Source organism: Diadema antillarum, unplaced genomic scaffold, assembly GCF_040938485.1.
Source record: "Diadema antillarum isolate AM-2024a unplaced genomic scaffold, OU_Dant_1.0 seq00000070_RagTag, whole genome shotgun sequence".
Classification (NCBI taxonomy): domain Eukaryota; kingdom Metazoa; phylum Echinodermata; class Echinoidea; order Diadematoida; family Diadematidae; genus Diadema; species Diadema antillarum.
In genome coordinates, this window is record NW_027271169.1 from 212,024 (window position 1) to 239,966 (window position 27,943).

Here is a 27,943-nt window from a genome sequence, read left to right on the forward strand (position 1 = left end):
ACAAAGAATGAACTTGTGTAGACCAGATGACCAGAATGATTCATTGATTAACACTTGTGAAAGAATCCATGCCATTATTTTGCATTGAATGTATTAGCAATCTCTTTGTATTGACATTGCCAAATACCACTTTTGCTGTCAGGTGGATGTGCTGGCAAGTAGCATTTTTAAGAATTACACGAATAATCATTATGTCACAGATGCTTATCCTAGTGAATTTAAAAACCAACATGCCTGTTGGTATGAATGACCTTTTTTTCTGCTCATGCACAAGGTGGAACTCCAAACTGGCTTATTGGCAAGGTTAGACCGATTACACGAGCCTCTCCGAGATAATGTTTCAGACTTGAAGATACTGATTAAACTCTGTGTAACCATTCCAGCATTTCAATCTCTTGAGAAAATTTTAGATTGAACTAGTAATGAGATTTGTATGCATATCTTTGTGTATTATGTAGGTCAGAGGCGAATGATCTAGCGCTGCGGTTGGTGAGACGTCACACAGGGAGACACGACATTGCTATTCTCGATCAGTAAGTCCACTGCCGGCAAAGATTCTAATCTCTGATGATGTCATTTCAGCTGGAGATTTCTTGCAATCCAAGAGAGTTGTGGGAGCAGAGGCTTTGCTCTACAAGTGAATCATTGCTCCAGCTTTGGTGCCATGGGCTGTGTAGATCAGAACTTGCCCCAGGAAGCTACAGATTGTCAAGCAATCTTATGATTCATGGGTGATGGGGATGGGTTTTTGGCACGCGATTTGCTCATCCACACATTGTAGAAGCCCCTCAATGCATTTACATTTGTGGGGCTTCTTATATCATGAGACTCCCAGCAAGCACAAGTGCCATGCTAATGAAGCAACAAGTCTTTATGGTAACTGAACTGAATCTGTAGTATTTTGAATCTTTATTTTTTTTCTTTGTCTTCTTTTTCTTCTTCATAACAAGACCCACATATCAGGGTATATGTTTTGCAACACAGCTTGTGAGGTGATGTGAGAGTATTTATGTTTAACCTTTGCGTGGCACAAAAACCAGTAGACAGTGAGCAGGCAAGAATTATCGGTTCAACCTTATGCTGAAAGGAAAAATTCTCAGCTTTGGAGTAAGGTGATATAGCCAGTAAGATTTTATGAAATGAACCCACTGAAATAAAAGGTATGAATCCAACCATTATGGTAATTAATATGACACAACCAGAATTGGATGGGTCTACAATTGCACACTGAGACACTATTTCTCCCATACAGGCAGAAAATAGATTTCAAACTTCAGCAGTCACTCTATTAAATAGGAGTTTAGCAAATCATCCACAGACTTCGTGTATGCATGTAGCATATGTCCTCCATGATTATTTCGTAGTATGAATGCCGCTGACTGTTTTGCTGACTTTTTGTGGGATTTTCATGCACATGTTTGTCTGGCATGTGGGTAGGAAATAGCAAAATACGTATCAAATCTCCAAAAACAAATAATAGCAACAACAACTAACATACATATACTGAAGATGGACTGTGCTGACCCAAAACACAGTATTTTTAGGCCTATGGAAAAATGAATCTTTGTGTCCTTTTGTGAGTATTCATGATATTGGTCATACAGGTACATTCTAGTTGTGAGGTACATACTTTACAATATATGGAACAGATGCCATCAAACCATTTTCAATGACACTTCAACTTTCATCCGATGTTGCATTGACTCATATGCAAGTCTGGTGTGGGTAAGTTGACGAATCTCTTTTTCCAATGTCAAATGGTTGACTCATTCTTTACCACCCTGCAGCGCCTACCATGGCCATCTGACCAGCCTGATAGACATCAGTCCATACAAGTACAACAAGCCGACCATGGAGGGAAAGAAAGACTGGGTCCATGTGGTAAATACGTGGAACTTTGTATGGTCGTAGAGGATTACGGAGGGATAGATTCTAACAATCCACGAGAACTTCTGTCACAACTGTTAGTCTGTCAGACTCTTTGCTGAAGCTAGACTTGAAATCAGTTCAGTAAGTGGCAGGATATACTCTGGTACCCCATGTTTATGAGCATGGCACATCCAAACTGCGTAAAGTGAGATGAAATTTGAGACTGATAAAACAATTAGATGTGGTCAATGCCAGCTTTACTGAGGGCTTTGTGTAATGGATTACCTTTTGCAGTAATAGTTACCGTGGTAATTACCAAAAGCTTTTGAGCTCATTGGTAGTTGCTGTGGTGATTGCCATGGAAGGCAGTTCATTCCTTTTACTTGCAAGTTTTCATTTTTGCATGGGATCACTGCCTATGAAATTTAGATGACTTTAATAGTCTTTATAATATAGATGTGCGTGCCTGGTTTCTACGATCTATGGCAGAAATTTATCCTTCAATCTCGAAGAGGGTTTATGCATTAGATTTATTACAGATTAATTCATTCAAGTATTTGTGAAATGTTATGAAACAGGCTGGCACCAGTGATGTAACAGTATATTCGCGGTTTACTCAGAATAAATTTACTCTGTGGATATGAAGCTGGAAATCGATCTAGTCGTATGTAGTGACCCAAGAAATTGAAAGCAAATTACTGGTACATTGCAAGGAACTGATCTCTCCTTTAAAAAGGCCAGTGACACCCTATTATGCATGCATGGCATCCCCCTTGCCATGACACAGACCTGTGTTTTTGCAGTTGTATGGTAATCTCTATGGGGCAGTACTAGTAGACCATGTGGTCAGTAATGGAAATGAATTGTAACAGTTGCACGTACAATTTAAATGTTGTTCCTTTGTCATGTGTGTTTGTGATAGGCACCTGTACCCGATACATACAGGGGGAAGTATCGTGATGTGAGGAACGCAGGAAAGCAGTATGCAAATGAGGTCAAGAAGGTCATCCAGAGGGCAGAGGCCAAAGGTCGGCAGGTCAGTGGAACTATGAGTTTTGCCTTGTGTTGTCCAACATGCGGTATTTGTACGAAAGAGAAATGTTTCAAAGGAAATGATAATGAGTTCATTGTGGGCGTGTGTGCTTCTAATCATGACGTAGGTTATGTATTGATGCAGAATTCATTCTTCATTGGATTCGATGTTTGAGTTTGTCTGTCTGTTTGTCTGTCTGTTTGTCTGTTTGTCTGTCTGTTTGTCTGCTTGTCTGTCCTGTGCCTTTGTGACTGATGTCTAGGCAGCAAAAAATCCAATGACAAATCCAGACAAATATTGAGACAAACAGGTTATGAAGAAGAATGAAACAAATTCCTCCTCTAAACCCAGTCTGCACCGTGTTTTCTATAATTAGTCTTGTGACAAAAACAAAACTACAATGTAAACATTCCAGCTCTATCAATTGTGTTGCACATTCGCTATTACTGGCAGTGCGTGAAAGGAGGTGTAATAAACAAAGCAAACCAACAGCAGTCTGATAGCAGGGGAAAAAAGGAAAAAAAAGAAAGAGAACAAAAGTGATAAAATCAATAAAGTAGCCACATGTTACAGCAGAGATAAGGCCTTGTATAGGATGAAGGTTCATGCATGGCTGTGCACAAAACCATAAGCAGAGCCAGATATGTGTGGGATCTGTTGGATTACCTCTGTGAGACCGTGACATACACTACATCCGTCAGCCCATGCCGCCAGTTTAGCAGCATTTGGCTGTACAGCTGTTCCATTTCTGTGTACATTGTGTATTCTTGTGTTTATTTTTTTCATTATCGTTATTAAAAGTCCCTTGATGAATGTGCACTGGCCTTCACTGTGCAAAGGTAAAGGCACTGCAGTTGAAATACAGAATTACACAGTGATGCATACATGTCACACTGTACTGTATTAAAATCATAAAAAGAAACAAGCCAACAGGTGTATGCTTGTAATGGAAATCAAATTTTCTACGTTTAAGAGATCACTGATATAAGAAAAGATAAATAGATGGATAGATAAATTAATGAATACATGAATAAATAAGTAAGTAAATAAATAAATAAATAATGCATAAGCCAGCAGACTTTGAGTCAAAGTTGATTTTGTTTGCATGTTGCAGATGCATTATTACAAGAGTTTTATTTTGTTTGTTCAGTTGGTTGTTTTCTTGTGAGATGTGGTGTTATTTTCCATTTTCCATTTCCATCAGTTATGCCTGCTTGAGGTAGACCGCACATACACTTCTGAAGGGTTTTCTCAAAACCAGTTTTGCATTCTAAAATGATTTTGCATGCCACAGGATTTTGATTCCCTATCGCAGGCTTTTGGAAGCAAAGCCAGCAAAATTATCCCATAACAGATTGTGGAAGGAGAGCTAGCAAAATACCACCTAAATGAAGGAATAGTGCCGAGGTGAAAAATGTCCACAATTTTAGGAGTTGCGTGGATAGGAATATCTCTTAAAACTTTCTCAAGCTGAATATACTAGAGAAGATGTATTTCCCGGCATGCTTTGCAGCAAAACGAATGTAATAATTTTTTTCCCCCGAATTGAGCTCGTAGAATATACCCCTCTCCTCGAAGAATAGGGAACACACTTGCAGTACAGATGACAACCTTAGAGGGGTGGGGGGGGGGGGGGAGGTGGGTCACAGTGCAGAACATATCATGACCAACTGCAACTGCACACTAGTATAGTAAAGAGTCATCTGGGCCAGCAAGATTACACAACTGCCCATTTGGTGGGTGCGCCCATCTGCAATTGCATGTTTGTCAACTCTTTCAGCCTAAACAATAAATGTCATTGTCAGGATGGGAATTATGTTTAAGAAAATGCAATCACGCAGCATTGTGTTTTGATATGCTGTTGTGAAAAATCTGCTGCTCCCCAAACTGCCAAGGCATGCAGCTATTTTAAGACACATGTACACACACACACACACACACACACTCACTCACTCATGCATGCACTCATGTACGCATATTATATGTCACCTTTCTTTAGAACTGAACATGAACACATGTCCTATATGTGGTCACTCTGATCACTTCTTCAAACTTTCAAGTCCAAGAAGGGACTGAAAGCTTCTATGGCAGCACTGCATGTAACTGGAATATCCTACAGAAATTTCCTGCATTCACACTTTTGACTTGGAGGAATTTTTCATGCAACGAACAGTGGCCTTCTCATTATCATTAGCACGCAGTCATGTGACTGCACTGATTAACCCAAAGGCTTCGTATTCATTCACATCTGTGTGTTTTACTAGTACACTCTCTCCCTCTCTCCCACAAGCCCATTTTCCTAATCTGTTACAATGGTTTCCTGAATTGGCAAAATTATTTCCCCTTTTTTTACATCCAGGGTTTTATTTCTATTCCATCCTTTTGTTTTCATTTTAGTTTTTTTTTTCCTTTGATCATATTAACATAGTCAGCCCCTTTCATATTTTAAAAGCAGATTTCCTGCTATATAAAACCCTTCGAGCCTCCGCCTCAAACTGGTTGTAGACCGGTTCCAGGAGCATGCAACCTTGCATCTCCCACACAAGGAGACAACTACTTAACAACTTCCTCTGAATTTTGTTTGAGAGTGTAACAATGACTTTATGCTATTATTAAAATTGCCATTGTCACCTCACGGTTCATGGCACAGGCAAGGCTGGAGTGGCAAGAACCAGTTGGTTGTCCCCCCCCCCCCCCCCCCCCCCCCCCGAAGATTTTGTCCTGAATTTTGAGGAGTGTTAAAAAAAAGACAAATAAACAAAAACCAAAAAAAAAAAAAACCAAACAAATGTTCTTGCCAAGAAGCATTGCCAAGTGTTGTGTTTGGGGAATGTCTAAAACTTTTGCAGCCATGCCATGTTCCTGTTTATTCTATTTTTTTTTTTTTGGGGGGGGGGGGGATAGATAGAGTCATGTGCACACATTTGGTGGAACGAGATTTCCTCGGCAGAGGGTTCAATTGTTAATATGCTAACAGGAAAACTTACCCAGTAGGAGAGCATCCTGTGAAATGTAACTCCACACCATACCTGAGTTGGCTGTAGCAAAGAAAGTGAAATCCCTTGAACAGAAAACGGTAAAAGCTATGTCAGATTCGGCCGTAAAGTCAGAAACGTTAACTTTACCAGATTTTAAGTTTCATATGTTTTGACAAAGCAGTGATAGTAGCAGGAGACACAATTAAATTAAAGATGAGATGGGGTTTTTTTAAGACCTCACAAGACTCTCACATAAATGTTTTCCAAATTTGTCTGTGTAGTGATGACATGGGAAGACAGAGGCATGCCAGTCAGCTGTATGCCGCTGTCAAGTTGCTCTACAGAGTATTGTACACACCATACATACAGCCAGTCTAATTTTTCGCGTATCGGGACTTCTGACAATTTCATGAGTGGTTAAAATTGCGAGTGTGGAGTACAGTACTGAATGGAGAAATGTATGCATGCATGTCACATTCTTGTCGGGATCAGAGTTAATATTTTCGCATGTTTTTGAATTTGTGAGTAGCACCCAGCTTGCAAAATTCGCAAAAATATAACTTTGCAAAATATTTGGCATATACTAATACAGTATTGCAAAGTTGTTTTCTTTGAAAATCTACCCTATTAAAGTCATTTGTTTTAGTGTTATTCAATAATTTGCCTCTCTCTATCCCTCCAATAGTGACTGATATGACCACCACTGCGGTCTGCTACATCATGCCCCGACAAACTTATGATATCTATAACACCTTACAAAAGGGTTCTATCTCTGTCGAAACTTGTGATATCTTTGCTGGGAAGACCTTACAGAGTGGCCTTATCTCACAAATAATCATGCATATCATTTGGGTTTTCATTGTTGTTTTGTCGGATTGGCAAATGAAAGGGAAGGTTATCGAGGCCTGAGTCATTCCCTTATCTCGTCAAGTGCTGGCATGATTTTATCGTAGAAACCATTGTCTTGTTGAATTGGCACCACTGAATATCACTCCATAGTGTATTGGAAAAAGATAACCTGACCTGGTTTATACATCATTCAAGCTGCACTTGTGTATTAAAAGTGAGAAACAAATGAACACACAAGCTTGAGAATTTGAGAGAGAAACAGGAGCTTGAGTCTTCTGAATTGTGTTGCCAATTTGAGACTCAGTTGTACAATTGGCAATTATTTTAAGGGTGTGTACTGTTCTGGTCGAGGTGAGGATTTAGCTCTTAAGTAACATTTTGCGAGATATTCAGAAACCACTCTATGAGATGTCAACGAGCATGCAATTCTAAGGGGTATCAAAAGTTTATTTGATGAAAATCGGTTTTGAAATGGCTGAGATATCCAAAAACAACGTGAAACAAAGAGATCCTAATAAAAGGTGTGGCCTGTAGTCTTTTATTACTATTACTTTTTTGGATATCTCAGCCATTTGAAACCCAATTTTCATCAAATAAACATTGAATCCTTCTTAAAATTACATGCCCTTTCATATTTCACAAGAAATTTCTCATTATCTCACTTAGGAATGTAAAAAAACATGAATCCCACCTCAACCAGTACTGTACAACCCCTTTATAAAGAGGCTCTTGAAAATTTTGCAACTAGAACGTGCATTACATACAAACAAGAAAGATATCATACTGAAACATTTAACAGTAAAGTGAAATTAATTTCTGCAGACAAAGCACCAAACTACAGAAAACTGATGGTCTTTGGGACTAGATGGATTAAGGAGCCAGAACAGCAGTGTGACAGGTTAAATGCGGATGTGTATATTTTAGTTCTCTATACGTTTTCTTTCATTCATTCATTTAGGTGGCAGCCTTTATTTTGGAATCCATGCAGAGCTGTGGAGGTCAGATCATCTACCCTCCTGGCTACATGAGGGAGGCCTTCAGGTAAACCTCCCACATTCCTTCTTTCTGTGCTTTCATTTGTTTGTTTGTGTGTGTGTGTGCATGTGTTAAAAAAGTATGTAATGTAGCAGCACAAGACAGAAGAATACAACAACTTATTTTGTTATAGAAACCTTCCATACAATATCTCCAGAACAACCAAAAGTCATTTTATCCATAGGTTTTTTTTTCGGTGATTATGAAAGGAATTCATTTCTGTTTGTCAGAGTTTTAAAGGCGTTCCACATCACTCAGAGATGTTGCCATGGCAACTTGGTGACGTGTGGTGTTCAGAATGTCTAATTAGTCTTTAAATGATGTCGCCAGCGTAGTGAAGAGGGAATGTAGCCAGAAGCCATTTACTAGAGGCTTAGATACTCTCTATAAAAAAATTTAAAAAATGAAAATATGGCTCTCCAATTATGGGACTGCTTACCCAGAAGTTTTGTAACCAATGTTATATAATTAGCGCATGATATGTAACTGACTTCATGTCCTTGATTTCAGTAGCTGGTTGCAGAACTTCTCTGTGTTTATTTTATTCCGAGCAACAATTACGAATGAAGAGTCATCCTGTGTTTGCATTGTCTTTGATAAATACAGCAAATTCAAATACACAAAGAAAGAAGATTTTCATGAATGAACTGGACATGAAACAAAAGAAGTAGGTAGTTACTGTAAAGCAAGATATTTTGACTTTTTTTTTTTTGCGAATTGCAACTGGCATTCAATGCATATAGTGTAGAAGAACTTTTGTGTACATTTTGATTGTGCAAATCTTCACAAAATTAAAATGCACAAGAACATTTCTGGGCCCTGTTTTATGAAGAGTTATAATTGATATTAATATAAGTGATTTTTATGGTAAGTCTATGGCAGCCTGTGTGGTAAGGAAATTTATGATTGATTATATCTTTTGATAAAATGGTGCCCTGGTTTCACAGGAGTAAATTTTCTTCAGAATATGTGTTTTTGACAACAGAGTGTCAGTCACAAGCACACACACATGCAGATCACATTAAAGTGAAGATTTCATTGTCTCCCTAGGCTTTATTGGCTAGTACACAAATTTCTGTGTCTATATGAGGAAATATTCTGTTCTGTTGCACACACAAAATTTAACTAATGTGTGTGTGTGTGTGTGTGTGTGTGTGTGTGTGTGTGTGTGCCAGTACATTTAATGGGATGGTATAGTTTTGGTTGAGATGGGGCTCCAGGTGTCCAATGTTTTTGTGAGATAATGAGAAACTTCTTATGAAATATCAAAGAGCATATAATTCTAAGAAAAATTCAAAGTTTATTTGATAAAGATTGGTTTTGAAATGGCTGAGATATCAAGAAAATAAACAAACAAACAAAGAGGCCATTTTAAGGTGGGTCTCACCTTTTATTAACACCACTTTATTTTACTTTGTTTTTTGATATCTCCGCTGATCCAAAACCATTTTTTGTCAAATAAACTCTGAATTCCTCTTTGAATTGTGTGCTCTTTAATATTCATTAAGTGGTGACTAATTATCTCGCAAAGAGTTAAAACCTGAATCCCACGTCAACCATCCCTAAAACTGTTTAGAGCTCATTCTGAGCAGACACAAAAGTTGTTGAATTGAATAAATTACATACAAAGTATGTCATTACTTATTGTATTTGCAGCTTCCACACAACAGCCAGGTCACAAACACCATTGCCCGTTAAAGGTTCTATTTACCTTTGGGAACAGTGATTTTAAAAAAAATTCAAGATATGAAATTCAATGCACATGTGTAAGTCTGTTGTACCACAAAACATCCTATCATATAAAACTTTCGCAGTAAAGCCTAGAATGTAAGGAGATATCTGTATTTTTCTCAATAAACTGTAACTGTAGACGGTTTAGTCTGGAAACATTTTCGTTATAACTATTGTTCACATTTTGTATATTAACCATACTTAACATCGCTTTTGCCAGTTCAAATTTTTACAGTGGTTGTTTCTATCCCTAACTCACATTTTAGAACTATTTTAATGCACTAATGTTGGGGTTTTTTTTTCATGTGCAAATGGTAAATTATGCCTTTAATCAAATAGTTCCACAAGTGATGGTTTACTCACTTTAGCAAGTGTGTTCACATTTAGCATGCACCCCTGTTAGAGTTGTGTGAGTCAGGCTCCATGTTTGAAATCAGGTTTTTCAAGTGAAATTGATCTCACAGCACATCTAACAACTGATGTGTTGGTTCAGTGAGTAGAGCAGCTGCCCTCACAATCGGGAGGTCGTGGGTTCAAACCCCGGCTGCGTCATACCAAAAGACGTTAAAAGATGGGAGTTGCTGCTACCTTGTTTGCCGTTCAACAGTTGAAAAGGTTAGAGCAACGTCAATCTGGCACTGCTCAGTGGCTGCCGGGCCCACGATCAATTGGGCAAAATGAATTTCCATTCTTGGACAATAAAATTTGGAGTTTATATCCAAAACAATTATTAGTATTATTATTATCATTATTATTATTTTAAGGGGCAGCCATTATAAACCTGCTTTAATTGGTAATGCACACACAAGCCTTAGTCATTATTGCCCAAACAAGAAAACAAAACATAAAACATAACACCTGTAAAACCTGGGTGTGTAGAGTGAACATTGTGACCCACTTTCCATACAACCCTGTGAACTAACCCTGGAGCCATTGTCTGTGCCAACAATAAGAGTGAATCTAAAGGTCACAGCATTAATGCTTCCTTACTTTGACTTTATGGGTGCCACGCAGTGTAAACCTCCTTTGTGCCACACTATTCTGAGACCACAACGCATGAGCGCTTTTGGAAAACATCCTGTTTTTCAAAGCCATGTAACTTTATAAATTTTGAGACCAAACATGCAATGAGCAAAATTGGAGATAACGTTCCAATCTCTGCAGCGTTGTAAACCTTATGACAAAGCTATATGACTGATTTTCTTGCAAATGACCAGTTAGCTATTTCCCGGTGTGGGAGTGCCAAGTCTATTGCCACACAACCTGACAGAAAATAAGAATTTACAGTGCTGTACAAAAAAAAAAAAAAAACTTAAACAAAACAAAACCCATGGAATACTGTATTTTAATCACAAGACGATTGTAGCTACATGCTTGAGGAATGGAATCGTGAATGAAAAGTTTGTCATTGTACTGTGGCATTTGCCGATATATCGATCAGTTTGGGTGAGTTTGCTGAGGTTGAGCAAAATATGCAAACTTGGCACACCGTTGACTGAGTCGTGTGTGCAAATGTGGCCAAAAAAAAAAGAGCTAAATGGGCAGGTTAAGGGGGTGTAAAGAGGCAAACATTAGCAGTAAAGATAAAGCTGGAGCCCCCGTTCTATACAACAAATGATGCACATATCTTTTTGTGCGTCAGTAGGAATAGTATGCAAGCAGTAACTATGGAATTCAGCCTTATCCCACTCGACTTCACCTTGTGGTGTGAGCATTCCATAGTTAGTTTTACACAATTTCTACTGATGCACTCAGACCTGTGCATCGTGTGTATCGATATTGACATGTATACATGTGTACTCAAAATCAGTGAAGCTGAAATGCAAGGAAAATATATACTTTTACTGTCTTATACTCCAACTATGATACAGAATTTTATGAACTTTTAATGATCGGTCTTTCATTGTCAGGCATTTTATGCAGAAGAGAGGTGGATCAGAGATCTGATGTTTGAATTCAGTGTATAATACAGTCAGGGCTAATGACCCATGTCTATTCACATCTCTTTGGAACTTTGCAGACATGTGAGAGAGGCAGGCGGCTTGGTGATCTGTGATGAGGTACAGGTCGGCTTTGGGCGAGTCGGGTCACACTTCTGGGCATTCCAGACCCAGGGAGAAGGTGAGACTCTAGATTGAACAAACACAAACAGATGGAAGCTGACCAGAAATGAATGTAATTCATTAGTGGAAAAATGAGCAAAGAAAACAAGGATTCCATCGGGATTCGAACACGAGACCTCCGGATTAATTATCCTTCGAGTTTATGTCAGGTTTAAGTGTGTGCGTGTGTGTCACACGCTAGCACACTGCTAAGCCTATAGCTTCTGAACATTTGAGCACTGAGAATTAAGGGTTTCTAGGACAAACACTGAACTAGGGCTTTCTATAGCTCAGTCGGTACAGCACCGGGCTAGCAATCCGGAGGGCTCGGGTTCGAATCCTAATGGAATCCCATTATAAATGCTCATTTTTCCACTTTAGATTTAATCACAGATTTTGGGTGCTTCCTTGCCCCACCCCCTATCTCGGGGTGCACCCTATGCCTTTGTGGTTGGATTCGTTTGTGTGTGTTTTGCTCTCAAAGAAATTGATTGGGGGCATAGACTGAATGGTTGAATGATTGCACAGGATGTTGTTACATCACCAAAGTCCATTAAAAAGGCCCAGTAACGCTGACTGAAACGAGTAGGCAGAGATATTTATGAGTCAGCTGTAGATAGCTTTTATTTGGAATCCATCGTAGAGACAGGAGTGTCATCGTCTCTTTAATGATGCATTCATGTCTCTACTCATCCGTATCATGTACCGTCTCTTAAAATTCTACAAACTTTCCGTTCAGCATTTCCAGAGATGGCAACCAGATTGATTATATATTATTTTATACGATGAACAGAATGAATTATGATAATAAGATATTGCCTCTTGATAGTACGACTTTTCATCTTTCAAATGAAAAAAAAAGAAGCCAATATCAAACACAGAAAACTGCACAAAAATGTGTCATCATATAGAAAGATGTGCTACTAAATTCCTCCAAACCCTACAAAAATGTTGAACAACAAGCCTGAATTGGCAGGAAAAAAAACGTGTGGATGCTTTACAATATTTCTCGTCTACACGTTGTATGTTGATGAAGTGGTAACATTTTACTTGCCTGTTCTTACCAGGGAAACATTTTTTTTCCTGACATTTCACTAGCCCAGGAACAAAGGGCTAGTGGCGGTGTCGAGATTTCATGAAAGTCAGATTTTCCTCTCCAAAATGTGATTTTTTTAAAAGATATTCTGTCTTTTTTTTTAATGTCAAGAAGTTGACATCTCTGCATTTCTTTCTTACCATATGGGTTGGCAAGGCATGTGGTAGGGGTTGGGCACACACACTTTCTCCGGACATTGGGTATGGAAGAAAGTGGTTGCAGGAAAGTCGCCCGGAGATTAACTCTCACTACCAGGAAGTTGGTCTATGAGTAAGAGTCATGATCGTTGAGATAAAGTAACAGGTGTCTACGGAAGTGGATTGTAATTGTTTCTGCCCATTAGATTCGGATACAAAGTCTAGCCGAAGTAACTCTTATAGTTAATATCGTTGCTCTGATTGAAATTGGACTAAATGTGCAGTATGTTTGTCACTGAATCGTTACACTGTGTACAAACAGACTGTAAAACAAGGAATGTTAGCATGCATTTTAATTTCGCGAATTTCGCGAGATCCAAGATTTACGAAATCAAATTGCATGTGAAAGTTCTTGTCTACGTTATATCCATGCATGGAATGCCAGTTGCAATTTGCAAAAATTTGGTGTGGCAAAGGGCCGTCAGCTTTGATTCATGAAAATTTCATACCGTGAATATATCTTGCTTTACAGTAAATGAATAAATGCTGAATGGCTCACCAAGGCTGCCAATGAATGGATACGGTTTCTGGCTGATAGGTCCATTTCATGTTTGACAAATGGAGAACCCATCTCTGTGGTCTATATAATTATGCTTTACCAGCATAGATTCTCTTGTTGATTTCAGATATTGTCCCAGACATTGTCACCATGGGCAAGCCGATGGGTAACGGTCATCCCATCGCAGCAGTGGTCACTACCCGGGAGATAGCGGACAGTCTTGGAAGAGGATCCCACCAATACTTCAATACAGTGAGTTCAGCCTGTTTGTGAAGGAACATGCAAAATGTCTTTGAGATCTCTCAGTAGATTCCAAAGCTGTGTGTATTCAATCTTGTTTGCCTCCAGCACAAAGTGTCACCCGAGGCATTTTTTTTTATACCCCCGCCAAACGAAGTTTGAAGGGGGTATATAGGAATCAGCGGACGGTCGGGCGGTCGGTCGGGCGGTCGGGCGGTCGGGCGGTCGGGCGGTCGGGCGGTCGGTCGGGCGGTCGGTCGGGCGGTCGGTCGGGCGGTCGGTCCGTTGCAAATCTTGCGTCGCGAACTACTTCCTCAGTTTTCAACCGATTCCCATAAAACTTGGCACAGATGTGTGCCTTGGGTTGTAGATGTGCAAGACATATTTTTTGACAGTACCCAAAAGTACGTTGCCATGGTAACGGCATATTATGGGCAAAAATGGGTACAAATCTTGCGTCGCGAACTCCTCCCACAGTTTTTGATCAATTTTTATGAAATTAGGTACAGATGTTCATCTGAATATGTTAATGTGCAAGACACATATTTCCGCAGTGGCAAAAAGTGCGTTGCCATGGTAACGGCATGTTATTGGTAAAATATAGGGCAAAATGCTTCATGGCAAAACTGCTTCATCAGTGTTCTTCCAATTCTCATGGAATTCATATTGAATGTTTGTCTTAGGATATAGGTCAGCATGACACATTTCTTGACAGTGACAAAAAGTATGTTGCCATGGTAACAGCTCACATATTATGAGCCAAAATGATGGAAAATTTTGTGTTGCAAACTACTTCCTCAGTTTTTTCCCAATTTCCATGAAACTTGGTACAGATGTGTGCCTTTGGTTGTAGATGTGCAAGACGCATTTTTTGACAGTACCTGAAAGTACGTTGCCATGGTAACGGCATATTAATGGCAGAAGATCAAGGAAAGATCTTGCGGATTTAACTACTTCCTCAGTTTTTTGACCAAAGCTTATGAAATGTGGCACACACCTTGATCTTGGTGGGAAGATGTGGAAGACATATTTTTCAGACGTGTCGGAAGCTGCGTTGCCATGGTAACGGCATATAAATGGCAGAAGATCAAGGAAAGATCTTGCGGATTGAACTACTTCCTCTGTATTCGACTGAAGCTCATGAAATGTGGCACACACATTGGTCTTGGTGGGAAGATGTGCAAGACATATTTTTTGGACGTGTCGGAAGCTGCGTTGCCATGGTAACGGCATATTAATGGCGGAAGATCAAGAAAAAATCTTGTGGATTGAACTACTTCCTCAGTTTTTGACAAAAGCTTATGAAATGTGGCACACACAATAGTCTTGGTGGGAAGATGTGCAAGACATATTTTTCGGACGTGTTGGAAGCTGCGTTGCCATGGTAACGGCATTTAAATGGCAGAAGATCAAGGAAAGATCATTCCTTGGGTAAGACTGTCGTCACGGGGCGGGGGTATTAATCACCTTAAGTGATATTTCTAGTTTTCTTTGGGGGGGGGGATATTTTTTAAAAGAAAAAATACATTTTCACCACATCTGCTGGTAGATGCTTGACCCATACTGTGCTTTCTTCACCAATTGGGGCAGATATCTCAAGTTTAACAGTCAATGATTAGATATGTGACCCTGCATCACAAAACCAATATAAAATAGACATGAATTTTTAGTTAAGACCAGTTTCTGAAAGAGCAGACTTTAAGCCCTAAAACATATGTAATTCAGTTCAAATGGACTTTCCTAACCTATCTAGATAAAGCATTCACACTGGACAAGTGTGTACTGAGAACAGAGGCTCTGAAGTACAGGGTCTATTCAAGCACTTAATCTTACCAAGCCTTGCTCTGTGCAATGAATGGGACAAAGGGCAGGATGCCAAACTCCATAGCAATAACAATAAAGGGATTATTAGATTAAGCTGAAACTGAGTGTGCTCTATTAACACATTCTATCCATTACTAAAACCAAGGAGTTATCAGATAACTCCTTGCTAATACAAACCTCCAAAGCAGTAGCCTCATCCTTGCATCCAAAAGTTATTAGAGTTGAAAATGAAAAGTGTGTAAAGGGTTTTTAAGAAATGAAAAGGGGCTTCTGAAACAAACCCATTTCACCATTCTGCAAAAAGAGTGTTTCTGTCTAGGTCTTCAAGAATTGAATAAAACAAATTTTATACCACTGGCAAATTTGAGGGTCTATTAATCTTAAGAAACTCACACAAAAAAAAGAGTTATGTCTGCCAACTATCTCAAGTTGTAATGGTAGAAAGTCATATATATTGCTAAACTTATTTTTCTGTCATAGTTTGTAAATATACTGTAGAAGCTGTTATTTTTGTGACGGTTTCATTTTCATGAATTACGCGAATCCCTGTTGAGCTGACAAATTTAACAACGCGCAAAAATTTTACCCCCTAATGTTGACAGCATTAAATTTGTGGAGTGAATGGACATGCACTAGTGCATTTATGATAGCCTCAGTGTCAAATCGCGAAACTACATTTCACTTCTACTTCGGTACTCAACAGGATCCATCACTCTGAATGTAGCATTGAGGGGTCTGTGACCTCCTCATTCACAAAAATGTCCTGTTTCCGAACATAATGCCTTTTATAGCATTGTGAAGTGTCGTAGTCAGTCCAGTGTACTTGAATTAAAGTTTTCTGTTTGTTGTGATAATGTATTCACAGTATGGAGGCAACCCAGTGTCCTGTGCCATTGGTCTGGCCATCCTGGACGTGATCCGTGACGAAAAACTCCAGGAACACGCCACAAGGATCGGTGACCGCCTCGTCAGGAGACTGCGTGAGCTTGGGGAGAGGTTTGACATCATCGGTGATGTCAGGTTAGTGTGCATATCATTCGTTGGTTAGTTTGTTTCCATTCTTAGCTGCCTTTGTCTGTGCAGCCAGACTATCGACTGCTGAGAGTTTGTCATGATTGGTTATGAATTTAACCCTCAACAGAGTTGAGTGTACTAACTACTCATGCCTAATTGCCCCACTTTGGACAGAACCACTCTTTTTTAGTACTGGCTTCAATCATGTAACGCTGATATGTGACCCCGCACCACAAAACCTACAAAAATTTGCCAGACGTGGATTTTTAGTTAAGGACAGATTCTGAAAGAGCATACTGTAAGCTTTTAAATGATACATGACTCAATTCAAATGGACTCTCCCAACCCATCTAAATATTGAAAAGAAAACACAAACCATGGAAAGGAATTACCGAGAAACAATGCCTTAAGTATACAGGGTCTATTCAAGCGCTTAATCTCACCATGCTGTGCTAGCAGTGCAGTGAATAGAACAAAAGACAGGATGTGCAACCCTGCAGCATAAACAATGAAGGGATTATCAGATTAAGCTGAGATTTATCATGCTATTATATACAAATTCTATTCATTGCTACTACCAACTTTCAAAGCAGTAGCATCATCACTTCAAGTTTTAAGCAGAGTTGAAAGTGAAGAATATGTAAAAGGGTTTTCAAGAAATGAAAAGGGGACTCTATAACACACACCTAATCACGCTATTCTACAAAAAAAAAAAAAAAAGGTGTTGTAGAAAACCTGTTAAAAACACAATTTCTCATTCGTTTTATGATCCAAAACTTAACCATGAAGTACATGTAGATGCAGTTTTGCTCTTTCAGAAAATATAACTCAAGATTGACTAAGTTGAACCATCTCATGTATATTGAGTCCTTACACAAATTCAGTGTTTGCGACTTTTTATTGGTTTTGTGATGCACGATCACATAATTATAATTTTCTATAACTATTAAAGCATATGACATTTCGTAGCACAAAACGTAGTACTACACCAAGATGAAGGTCAGTCAATAGTCAAAATGTCAGGAGGCAAGCAGCATTCAAGAGGGATTTTGTGAGTGATCTTGAAATCAGTTAAACTTGTTCCAGCGACAAAAAGAGTCCTATCTCTTATTTTGGTGTAATTTTTTTACAAGTTGTGGCAAGGATTGTGATCACATCATGAAATTTTGCAAATTTGCTTTGATATCAGCAGCATGTGATATGTAACAGAACTTTTATCTGTAAATCAAATTAAGACTTCACTCTTTCATTGTTATATAAAGTTAGATATCATTTCTTCTTGTGATATCTTACGCATGTTCTTGTTTCAATATTTTTTTTTCCTTGACTACTGGGAAACACAATGTTGATGAATGCATGGCAAAATGGTTCCTTGAAGCAGAATTTCCTCATTTCGTAGGGGGAAAAAAAAAAAATGTGTGTCACACAAAAGTGACATTATGACAGCACTGATGATAAACTTTCCGGTAGCTTTACCAGCCTTGGTACTAGTACTCTGGAGGCAAATGATCTGTGTCAAACCATGTGCCAAAGTGTACACAAGTACGTATGGTTTGAGAGATGAAAACCATCAAATCTGATCAAATCTGATCATATGGAGGGTTTTCCTTTTTTTTTATTTTTTATTTTTTGTTAGCTGTTTCTCTCTGAATGATACATTCATGAAGAGAAACAGCAAACAAAAGAAAAGCTTTATTACTACACTTTTCTCTGCAAAACAAATTCTCATCATTCTTATCAGGCAAATCTAATCAGTCGAATATAGAATTATCTATGGCTAGTGTTTGTACCTTGGTGTGCACATTCTGTGATGAACTCTGTCTTTTTTTTCTGTCTTTGTCTCATAACAAAGGGGATGGGGTCTATTCATTGGAATCGAGCTGGTCCAGAACCGCAACACCAAGATGCCAGCCACAGCAGAGGCAACATACACAATCACGAGGTATGGTTCCCCTTTAGTATGGAAACTCTTTTTGAAGGTCGGTGATCTCATGTCTGGCAATCAGAATCTGGTGTGATGTGGAAGGTCTGTGTGTATAGACCTGGGCTGCATTTAAACACTAGAGGCTAAAAAGAAAAATAGAAGAAGAAGAAAAAAACAAGAGATGCATTGTTATAATGATCTTCAAGCATTTGTTTGTTTGTTTGATGTATGTTCATTTCCATGTGAGAAGATTGCCGGATAGCCCATGTTCAGCTACACTAAGCTGGTCTTCCACGTGGTCCAGATGGATATGAGGTGGGACCACTTCACCGTATTAAACACCCTGCTCTTTGCGATGAATGAATGAAGCAGGATCTTTTACATGCATGAGTTGTGACTCTGTCACACGCGGGACCTCCATTTTATGTCCTTTCCGAGGGACAGAGTGTTTTGCCTCTTGCTAGAGGGGACGGTATGATTACACATAACATTGCTCAGTCCAGAGCCCCATTTCACGCATTTGCATGACTGAAGAATGCCATTGGCATGTTTAGACCTCACAGGCCTCCAGTTCAAGATCTGTTGTGATATTTGAGCACTCTGGCCGATTGTAACAGCATTTCCCTCTTTCTTGCATACATGTATGTTTGCTTTTGTGTGTTCATTCATGTCAAGCTGAACCCGTCTCATGAAGTTTGGATAAATTGTAGTATTAGTAGCACAGTCTCCAATATCAGTCAGATGGTCAAATCATTACACACTGTAAAAGATCAGATAGTTGATTTAGAAATGCAGGGGAAATTCATATAACAATTCACACAGAGTTAATGCCTGATGGTTCTTAGTTGACCTCATATGAATTTAACCTATTAGTCTTGCAAGCTCTTTCTGTTTTTTATTTTTCAGTTTTTCAGGTTAAATGAAATGCTGCTCATCAGAGTAAAGAGACTTCTTTTTTAATGAATATTTGAGTGAAAATACAGTCATATAAAAGCAAATACCAGTGGCCTTTCCATTGACCAGAGAGTCATCACCTTCCTTCCTATCACAGATTACGGGACATGAATATCCTTTTCAGCTCAGAAGGTCCATTCGAGAACATCCTCAAGTTCAAACCCCCGATGGTCTTCAACGAGGATGACGTCGCGGAGCTCATCAACAGCCTGGCCATCATCTTCGCCGAGCTCAAGAAGCGCGGACCGTTGGCCCTCCCGAATGGCCACCACCTCAACACCCCTGTGTGGCAGGCCAGGATGATGGGGCTGGATGACGCTGCTGGGGAGGATGCTGAGGCTGTCGCCAAAGAGGTCTCCTCCTCCCCCGCCCCGAGCTCGAGCTTCAAGAGAAAGATCACTAGTCTGCCGTCCTCGCCGCACACGTCATCGGGTTGGGGGTCCAGCGGGGACGTCAGTGAAGGCAGCGCCGGGTCACCGGAGACTGGCAGGACGCCCGTCATCCTGAGTGAAGAGGAGGCGGAAGATGACGCGTTATCTCACAAGGCCAAGAAGATGAAAATGACGATACAGGAAGAACAAGAAGAAGAGATGATGGACCCAGTGGATATGATGGATTAACAGCATCAGCTTCCGCCCATTCGCAGGTCGATGGCATTCAGAAAAAAACAAACAAACAAAAAAGCAAACACATCTGCCACAAAGACACAGAGTTCCTGATCAAAAGTTAATCTGCCAAGACTCTTGCTAAAGCTTAGCATAGCGAGTGCCCAGTAGTCACAGGCTTTTAATGAATGGCATTTGTCACAAGGAATAGGAGAGTACCCATTTTCTGTCGCGAGCCGAGTTTCATCCCAGGAATGATCTTGGCAATTGCAACACTTTTGTATTGACATGCTCCACTTCCAATATCCCAATATCACTACCTTCTGTCACACGCACTTGATCTAAATGGACAAGTGCAAAAGAGTTTGGTGTTGCGAGAAGCTTACCAAGGTAAACAGTGTAGGGACTTCCCAAGCGGGAGCAAATACGGTGTGGGGCGTGATGTGTGTAGAAGGTACATGAAGAGAGGAATTGAGTCTACTTTCAGAGAAGTTGCATCAGTTTGATCTGTGATGAGGCAGCATTCTGTGAATAAGATAAGCTTCATCAACTATGTCATCATGTTATACTTCATGTGTGAGAGTTTATAAAGATATATACAATGTACATCCACTTAACAGTTTGCTGTTAATATCATATGTTTTATTGTAAATCTCCATTCATATCATTGGCACTATAGGAAGAGTAGTAGGCTGCAGTGGAGGTCTTAATCTTTATATTCCATGATGACCATTAAATGCTTCCTGATTGGTACCTTTTCCATGTCAGGTAGTCTAGTACTTTGTTGCTCAAGGGCAAAATTAGCCAGTGTTAATTGCAAGAAAGTATGGACATACACTTATGTAAACTTGTGTGTACCTCGTGAAAAAAGATTGCCATCACGACGGTTGTTAAGACAGAGTTTGTACAGTTGCCAGGCAGAGCATATTTAGAATATTGCCATGTTGGTGATACCATCATTTGAAAATGAGAAAACATTATACAGATGCAGTGTTTAATTGCACGTGTGTTTAATAGGCATAAGACGCTATGTCGTACAGCTTTATATGAATCATACATGTATTTTTGAAATCACTTTAAAATGTGCAAAGTGCGTGGAGGTCGGATAGACATTGTATTTTTGAAAAACAATGGGATGTTTTGTTGTTGGAGCTCGTTGTCAGGACAACCAGTGTGGTGTGTGATGATCATACTCATTATTTTTTGTGCATTTATGTATGATGATTATACTTTTTTTTGTGCATATGTGTATGACTTTAAATGCACTCAATATCAGCAACTAATATCTGTTCTATGAACACTTTGTTGATATGTTGGACTTTGCACCTGTTTGAATAAGTATCAATCTTGTCATATATGCTCTTTTTTTTTTCTTTATTGTTTATATGTTAGATGTGTGAATACAATTGAATACCTGAATGTAAGGAAAACCCAAGTCCATTAGAGAAAATTGTGAGAAAATAAATAAGCAAACAAACAAATAAACATCCTAATGTTTATACTTTTTTTCAGTTATGAGAATGTTATGTATACAAAGTGAAATGTAAATCTGTATTTCGAGTAATTATCTATATTATTATTACTTCGCAAAGGGTTGCCAAAGATAATGATTGAATTCGGACCTGGGTCGTTCTTATATTCAAGTATTTCATAATTGACAATCGGTTACTGCATCAGAAGTTTTGCAGTTACAGATGAAACATATCTGTAATGATTTTTTTCTCGATGTAAGAGCACCTGCACCTTACTAGACATACGCTAGTCTCACTTCATAAAATGCAAGACGTTAAAACAGGATATTTACAGGACAGTTGAACCTCTCTTATCCGGCCTCCCTTTATCCGTATCTCTCTATTATACGGACGCAATCTCGCCGTGATTTTTTTTAAAAATAATTACGGGAGGAACGGGGGATTCCCAACTCCTTGAGAACTTGAACTCCTACACAAACACACGTGAATTACATACGTGTATTACTTCCAACATGATTAACATACATTACATCAAATTTCCTTCCAAATTGCTTACCTTCAGACATTTCAACACCCCCAAACATCCCCAAATGTAACAATGAAAAGGTTGCAGTATACATATTATTACATGTGGTACTACAATGGGCTACATCAGTACATGTGTATGTATATGTACATGTATAAAGCATTGAGTCTCCTGTATCCGGCCAAATCCCTTATCCGGATGAGCCCCGGTCCCGACTTGTCCGGATACAAGAGGTTCAACTGTATTTGCGTTACATTCAATTTTCTCTCACTTACTACCAAAGGCGAATGTATGTACTCTTTAATGTTCAATTCATAAGAGTCAACACACCCAACACAATCCACAGGCCTTACTTACATGTATGATATCAACTGCCATCTCTTCCTATTGAGTGTGAATATTTTCATAGTTTATACAGCAAGAGTGAAGAAAACTAGTTATGTTACAATTCATCACTCCGTTTGTCAGCATGTAGTGTACTACGTATAAAACCAAAGCAAAGTGTAATATGGTGTGTTTGAATTGGAAATAAGGCAGCTGCTATTCAGAACTGAGGAGTACTGTCTTGCCAAGAAAAATCTGAGGTCGGTGTGCCAGTAGGATATGGACAGGTGTCATTGCCGTATGCAATATATCAAAAGAAACAGTGTAGCATATTAGCACTGGTATACCAAACCGTATATATTTGTTTGTAGTATTTGTAGTATTATATGCCTTGTGAGATGAAGGGATGACCTGAAAATATTTTCCGTTGTGATGCAGTGTATGCTGATGCTAGATAGTCGGTGACATTTCACCCATCAGATCTTTGGGTGGAGCTTACTGTAGAAATGATCCTCGTGTAATCATTAAATTGGCAACTCTTGCATTTTACTGCATATCCTGCATTTGGGACAGATTAGATGGAACTGGCTAAATTCATTGATTCTGCACCAAAAAAAAAAGCCAATTTGAGATAATAATTAATCTTTTTTTAATGTTAAAAAATTTGTTGCCAGTTTAAGGATTTATTTTGACTCTAGCAATGAAGAGTTCTGTAATAATTCATCAACCAAAGTAAACATGTATGGCAAAAATCTGGCTCAATAATAGGAAAGTAAATATTCTGCCTCATGCAATATTAGCTATGAATAAAAAAAAAAGTGACAAATTGGGATGAAACATTAAACACAGAATTGTCTTTCTGGGACTCGATCATAGCCTAAAACACTTGAAGATGTGTTCAATTTTCTTTAACCTAATGTCAGTTTTGTTTAAAGTACCTGGTACATAATGCCTAGTATGCCTTCATGATCCACACACATGTAGATACATTATAACAGATATATTTACTGTGTATGTTTTGTTGAATATGGCAAAGTGTTTCATGTTATTTTTGTAGTTTTCTGTAGTTTTCATTGTAACCCCTTTAAAATATATGTTAAAGAGAAGGCAATAGGGTCAGTCATGCAAAAAAGAAAAAAGAAAAGAAGAGTAGTCCATGTTGTATGGTATACTGTTATCCTTAAGGGCAGATAGAGAGACAGTTAATGGTATATCTACGTTTGCAGCAAAGTCAGCTTTTCAGTGTGTGGATGGAAGAACATGCTCTGAGAAGATAAGAGTCAGTGCGTGAGGGAAAAGCAACTAGCACAAAAGCTTTAACCCTTGCTGTGCCATGAACCTTGGACAGTGTGTAGATTGCTATAGGGTTTTCTGTGCCACTCAGCACTCAAAGCAGCACACAAAAGGCTAACAAGGTCATGATCACGCAGTACCAGCCGCTGTGCAATTAGTAACACTCTGATTCCAGCAGACAAAAGAGCGAATGGGCTGTTTATCAGGACAAACTGGGCAGATACATTTCATCCTGTCCATGTCTTGTCAGTGCCAGCAAGGACGTACAAAAGTCTATTAAAATGGTAAATTGGAAAAATGTGAGAATCGTTGGGGCAATGACATCGATGTTATACCACGAAATGTCAGTGAGTGGAGTCTTATCTGGCATATAGCTGTCACTCTGATTGTGTGATGAGTGGGTGGCTTTCTAGCTGTGATGCGTTGGTCGTGCTCCATTTGCCACAAAGATGCCCCTTTTCAGAATCACAAGTGGACTATGACTTGGAATCACACACGCGTGCAGTGGATATAGCAAAGTGTGGCCTCCAATTCCATGCTGATGGCAATGTATCTAATTGTCCTTCGGTACCCCTGTGCTTTGCATGATGGGCATTATCAGTCTTGGTACAAATTTACCTCCGGCGTATTTTTATACTTGTATTATAATGTTTCATTCCAATGGTGTTGAAGATCAGGACAGGAACGAATTCTGTGATGACTCCCATGGAGTTATGATGTTCTTATCATGGGAATGATATTGATATTGGTTTCATAGACCAGCATGCCAACTTCAATGGATTATATAAATATATATACCGGTATATAAAGATTTGTTTAGAAAAAAAAAAACACAACAACAAACAAACATGACAGTGTTGGAAAGAGAGTCAAAATACAAGTTGTAGTCTAATTTACATTCTTGTGTTCGAGGAATGATGAGATTTGAATATGAATGCTCTCATTTTTTGTTTGTGTGGTTTTTTGTCATTCTGATGTCATGCTGAAATAGCAAATTTGCCTTGCTAGTCAGAATGACACTGAATTTATCATTTGAGAGATGACGAGAATACTAACAACACTTACGTCTACCAAGTAGACAGTTCCATTATCAAGACAGTTCGGGTTTCAAAGAATTGCAATAAGAAGTATTGCTCTCGGTTCTACAACAAAATGTGGCTTCTTTTTACAGTCCGGAGTAGTTATCTATGGCCATTGTGTCCTAATCTGCTACGAGGTTGCTTGTAAACAAAACCATATTTATGAAAAGAACTTTTTAAAAGATGATGTACAATATTTTTACTGAATTGTGACAAGCAATCACTATGCAATAATCGGAAAAAAGACTGGGGAATTGCCAAGTTCCATAAAATTTAGGGTTGTATCAACTAAAAAAAAAATATAAAGAACTTTGTCAGAAGTTAAAGTGTTTGTGTGCTTTAGCTAGGAATTTTTGTGATCATAGTTTATGTGCAGCTGTTATTTTAGGGCAGACAAACACACACACCCAAAAAAAAAATGTTATTAGTGCTGTCCCATGTCTTATACTTTTCTGCAAACTCTATTCTGGCATGGTCTCATAGATACAAGACTCATCCACTCACAATTTTATTAACTGTTCGATTACTTTCTGCCCTTTTTATCCAGATCTAGATGTATGGTTAGCCGTAGTCCATTTGTTCTCATTGAATGAGGAGAGACTATGAATATTTTCCTTGTGTTGAAATGTTACAAACTTGACAATGGGTCTTCTAGGCATTTTTATTGGAAATTGATGAATAATTATAAATTCATATTCGTATGTTAAAATGTTCTCCCACCCCCCCCATATAAAAAAAACCCCACAACAACAACAACCAAACACATGCATACACACAAAGAAGATTTGTCTCCCATTCAATAAGAACAGGATACATGTATGTGAGCTTCACATTACTATGTACGACAGCAGTAGTGACGCCTGTTGCACTCACAAGGATACAGAGAAGTGTAAATGGCCAGAGAAGGTGTTTCCAGTTTTTTCATGGTTGTGCAATGATCAGGTCACTGCAGTTGTCATGGCAACAACATGCATCTCGGGTTTGCTTGGGGTAACGGATTTAAAGTGTGCTTGGCCCGCACTCTGATTTAAAGCTAAAGAAAGTGCAATGTCTGGGGACACAGATTCTAAGATGATTGTAACTAATTTTATCAATTTGTTCAACACTGTAGAGTAAGAAATAACAAGTTTTATGCTTTCCTTTTTGTTGTGTTGCACATCTTGTTAAGCCGTGTTTGTTAATATTAAAGCACACATGCACCATTTGTGGTTGTGGCTTTGCCGTTGTAGTGTCACATAAACAGCCAAGTGCCCTCCCTGCAGCTTGTGAATGTGAAGACTCAGTAAAGCGATGTCAGTCCAGTTTTCACCACACCCATGCGATAGACCTTCCAATGAAAGCACAGCAGGGCCTACAAAGTGAGTAGAAACATCAGCAGCAGCAGCAGTTTGTGTGTCTTTTTTCATCTTCTTTTAAATTCAGAAAGTTGTGTGAGAGAGTGACGTCGTTTTTGATGCTGTTTGTGATGCTGTTTTTGGTACCCTGGGATACCAAATAAAAATCCGCCATTTTGTTGAATTATTCTTTTCATTTTTTTTAAACACTGTAACCGGGTTAGAAACAAAAGGTGAAAGTAATTTCTAGTGCTTTATGGAAGAAAATTTTGTTGCAATAATTAGATTAGAAGTGCAGCAGCGTCAGAACATCAGCGCTGATTGCACACACTACACCAGTGATGTTTAGAAGTATTACACGCACTTTGCATTACCTGTCCATGGAAGGATGTAAAAATAAGTACTCATATGACAAAGTTAGTGGATTAAAATGATCTTATTCTGAATTACCATTCATAAATGTAATAACATGTTTTGAAAGAGGTATTATAATGTAATTGCGTTCAAAAACTTCACAACAGGTAGGGTTGGATTGGCATTGGGGTCATTATTGCCAACTGCTAAATTTTGACCTCGGTGATGGCAGTGTGTAAGTACAGGCCCACATATTATGAACACGAGATGGCGCCACACAACGCCATACCCGGGGATATGACGGTACCCCGGGGTACTGCGTGTTGCACCATAGATAGCAGAAACTTCTGTACACTGTGTAGCAAATGTAAGGACTGCCATCTTCTAATCATGAGGCACGAGTGACACATTACGTGGGAACAAAGAGACGCAAGACTGGTTCCATTTTTGACCTCAAGGGATCCCTGCCCAAGATCTAATGGGCTCGGTTCCGTGACATTTGCTCCTGCAACAGCTCATGATGATGATGATGATGAAACAGCATTTATTTAGCACCATTTATCTATAGAAACATTCGAAGGTGCCCGGCTCCCACAACTGTTCACGCGAAATATCTGCATGCTACGCCAAACATAAGTTCTATCCATAAACATAACCCTAACCCTAATCCTCATCCTCACATCAAACTAAACCTAAACCCCTATCACAACCCTAACCCCAAGTCGTTGGAGAAAATAAGACGAGAGCAACTGTCGCAGGAGTAAATGTCGTGTCACCTATGTGCTAATCCACACTTAATGTTGCATGCCTGGGCCAGGTACCCAGATACAATGCACTCCCGTTATAACGAAATGCTCAAGACCAGCAATTAATTTCTTTCGTTATTAAATAACCAAACAAATACAATATACAGTATAACGAAAACAAGGAAACCATCCATATATCATATTCTGTTTGTTGAATACTCATCATACACTGGAAAGCTATGTGAAATGGGATGGTACCTTTGTAATTTCGTTTGAATATTACATTGTACATTTAAAAGAGAGCATAAAGTTGTTTGTATTGTCACACATTGTATAGAAAATGATGGTTTAGGATTCGGTTACAGTTCGCTATTCCAAAGGTTCATTTCTTACTAAAGTTCGTTACTCTGAACGTTTGTTCATTTGAAGCTTCGCTCTTCCGAAGATTCGTTATTCCGAAAGTGCATAATCTATATTGTTCGTTTTCCAAAGGTTCATGGATCGAAAAATGAAAAAAGGTTCGTCATTCCGAAGGTTTGTGTTATGTATTCCCTAAAGTGAATATTAAAGTGACTTAAGTACAGAGACGAAAGAAACAAGTCTTCACTCGAGAGGGTTACAATTCCGAAGCATATATTTTCGCACGGCGCATGCGCAGCTTACATTCGCATCAACATGTATATGTTCACACTCATAGTTAATCCAAATACATACCATCTCTCCCCCCTTAGCTTGAAAATAAATTTTCATTTTTATATTGCCTATAATTTATCAAACTTAATCCAATTTTCCAAAAAATACTTAACCACCAAAAATTGTATTTATTCCTCAAATAAGCTCAATTTCTTCATTTTGTTTTTGCTTT

General features: G+C 38.8%; 1 protein-coding gene across 1 annotated transcript in view; it reads left to right on the forward strand.

Moving 5' to 3' along the window:
• The window catches only part of LOC139725993 (5-phosphohydroxy-L-lysine phospho-lyase-like), a 37,546-nt gene extending 17,487 nt beyond the window's left edge, over positions 1-20,059 (forward strand). Inside the window, exons 4-12 of the mRNA XM_071637075.1 lie at positions 459-533; positions 1,788-1,881; positions 2,792-2,905; positions 7,688-7,770; positions 11,516-11,616; positions 13,517-13,641; positions 16,319-16,473; positions 18,320-18,409; positions 19,443-20,059. Coding sequence (XP_071493176.1) covers positions 459-533; positions 1,788-1,881; positions 2,792-2,905; positions 7,688-7,770; positions 11,516-11,616; positions 13,517-13,641; positions 16,319-16,473; positions 18,320-18,409; positions 19,443-19,965 — 1,360 coding nt within the window. The 3' untranslated portion in view covers positions 19,966-20,059. The remainder of the gene's footprint in view (positions 1-458; positions 534-1,787; positions 1,882-2,791; positions 2,906-7,687; positions 7,771-11,515; positions 11,617-13,516; positions 13,642-16,318; positions 16,474-18,319; positions 18,410-19,442) is intronic.
• The last annotated feature ends 7,884 nt before the right edge of the window (positions 20,060-27,943 follow it).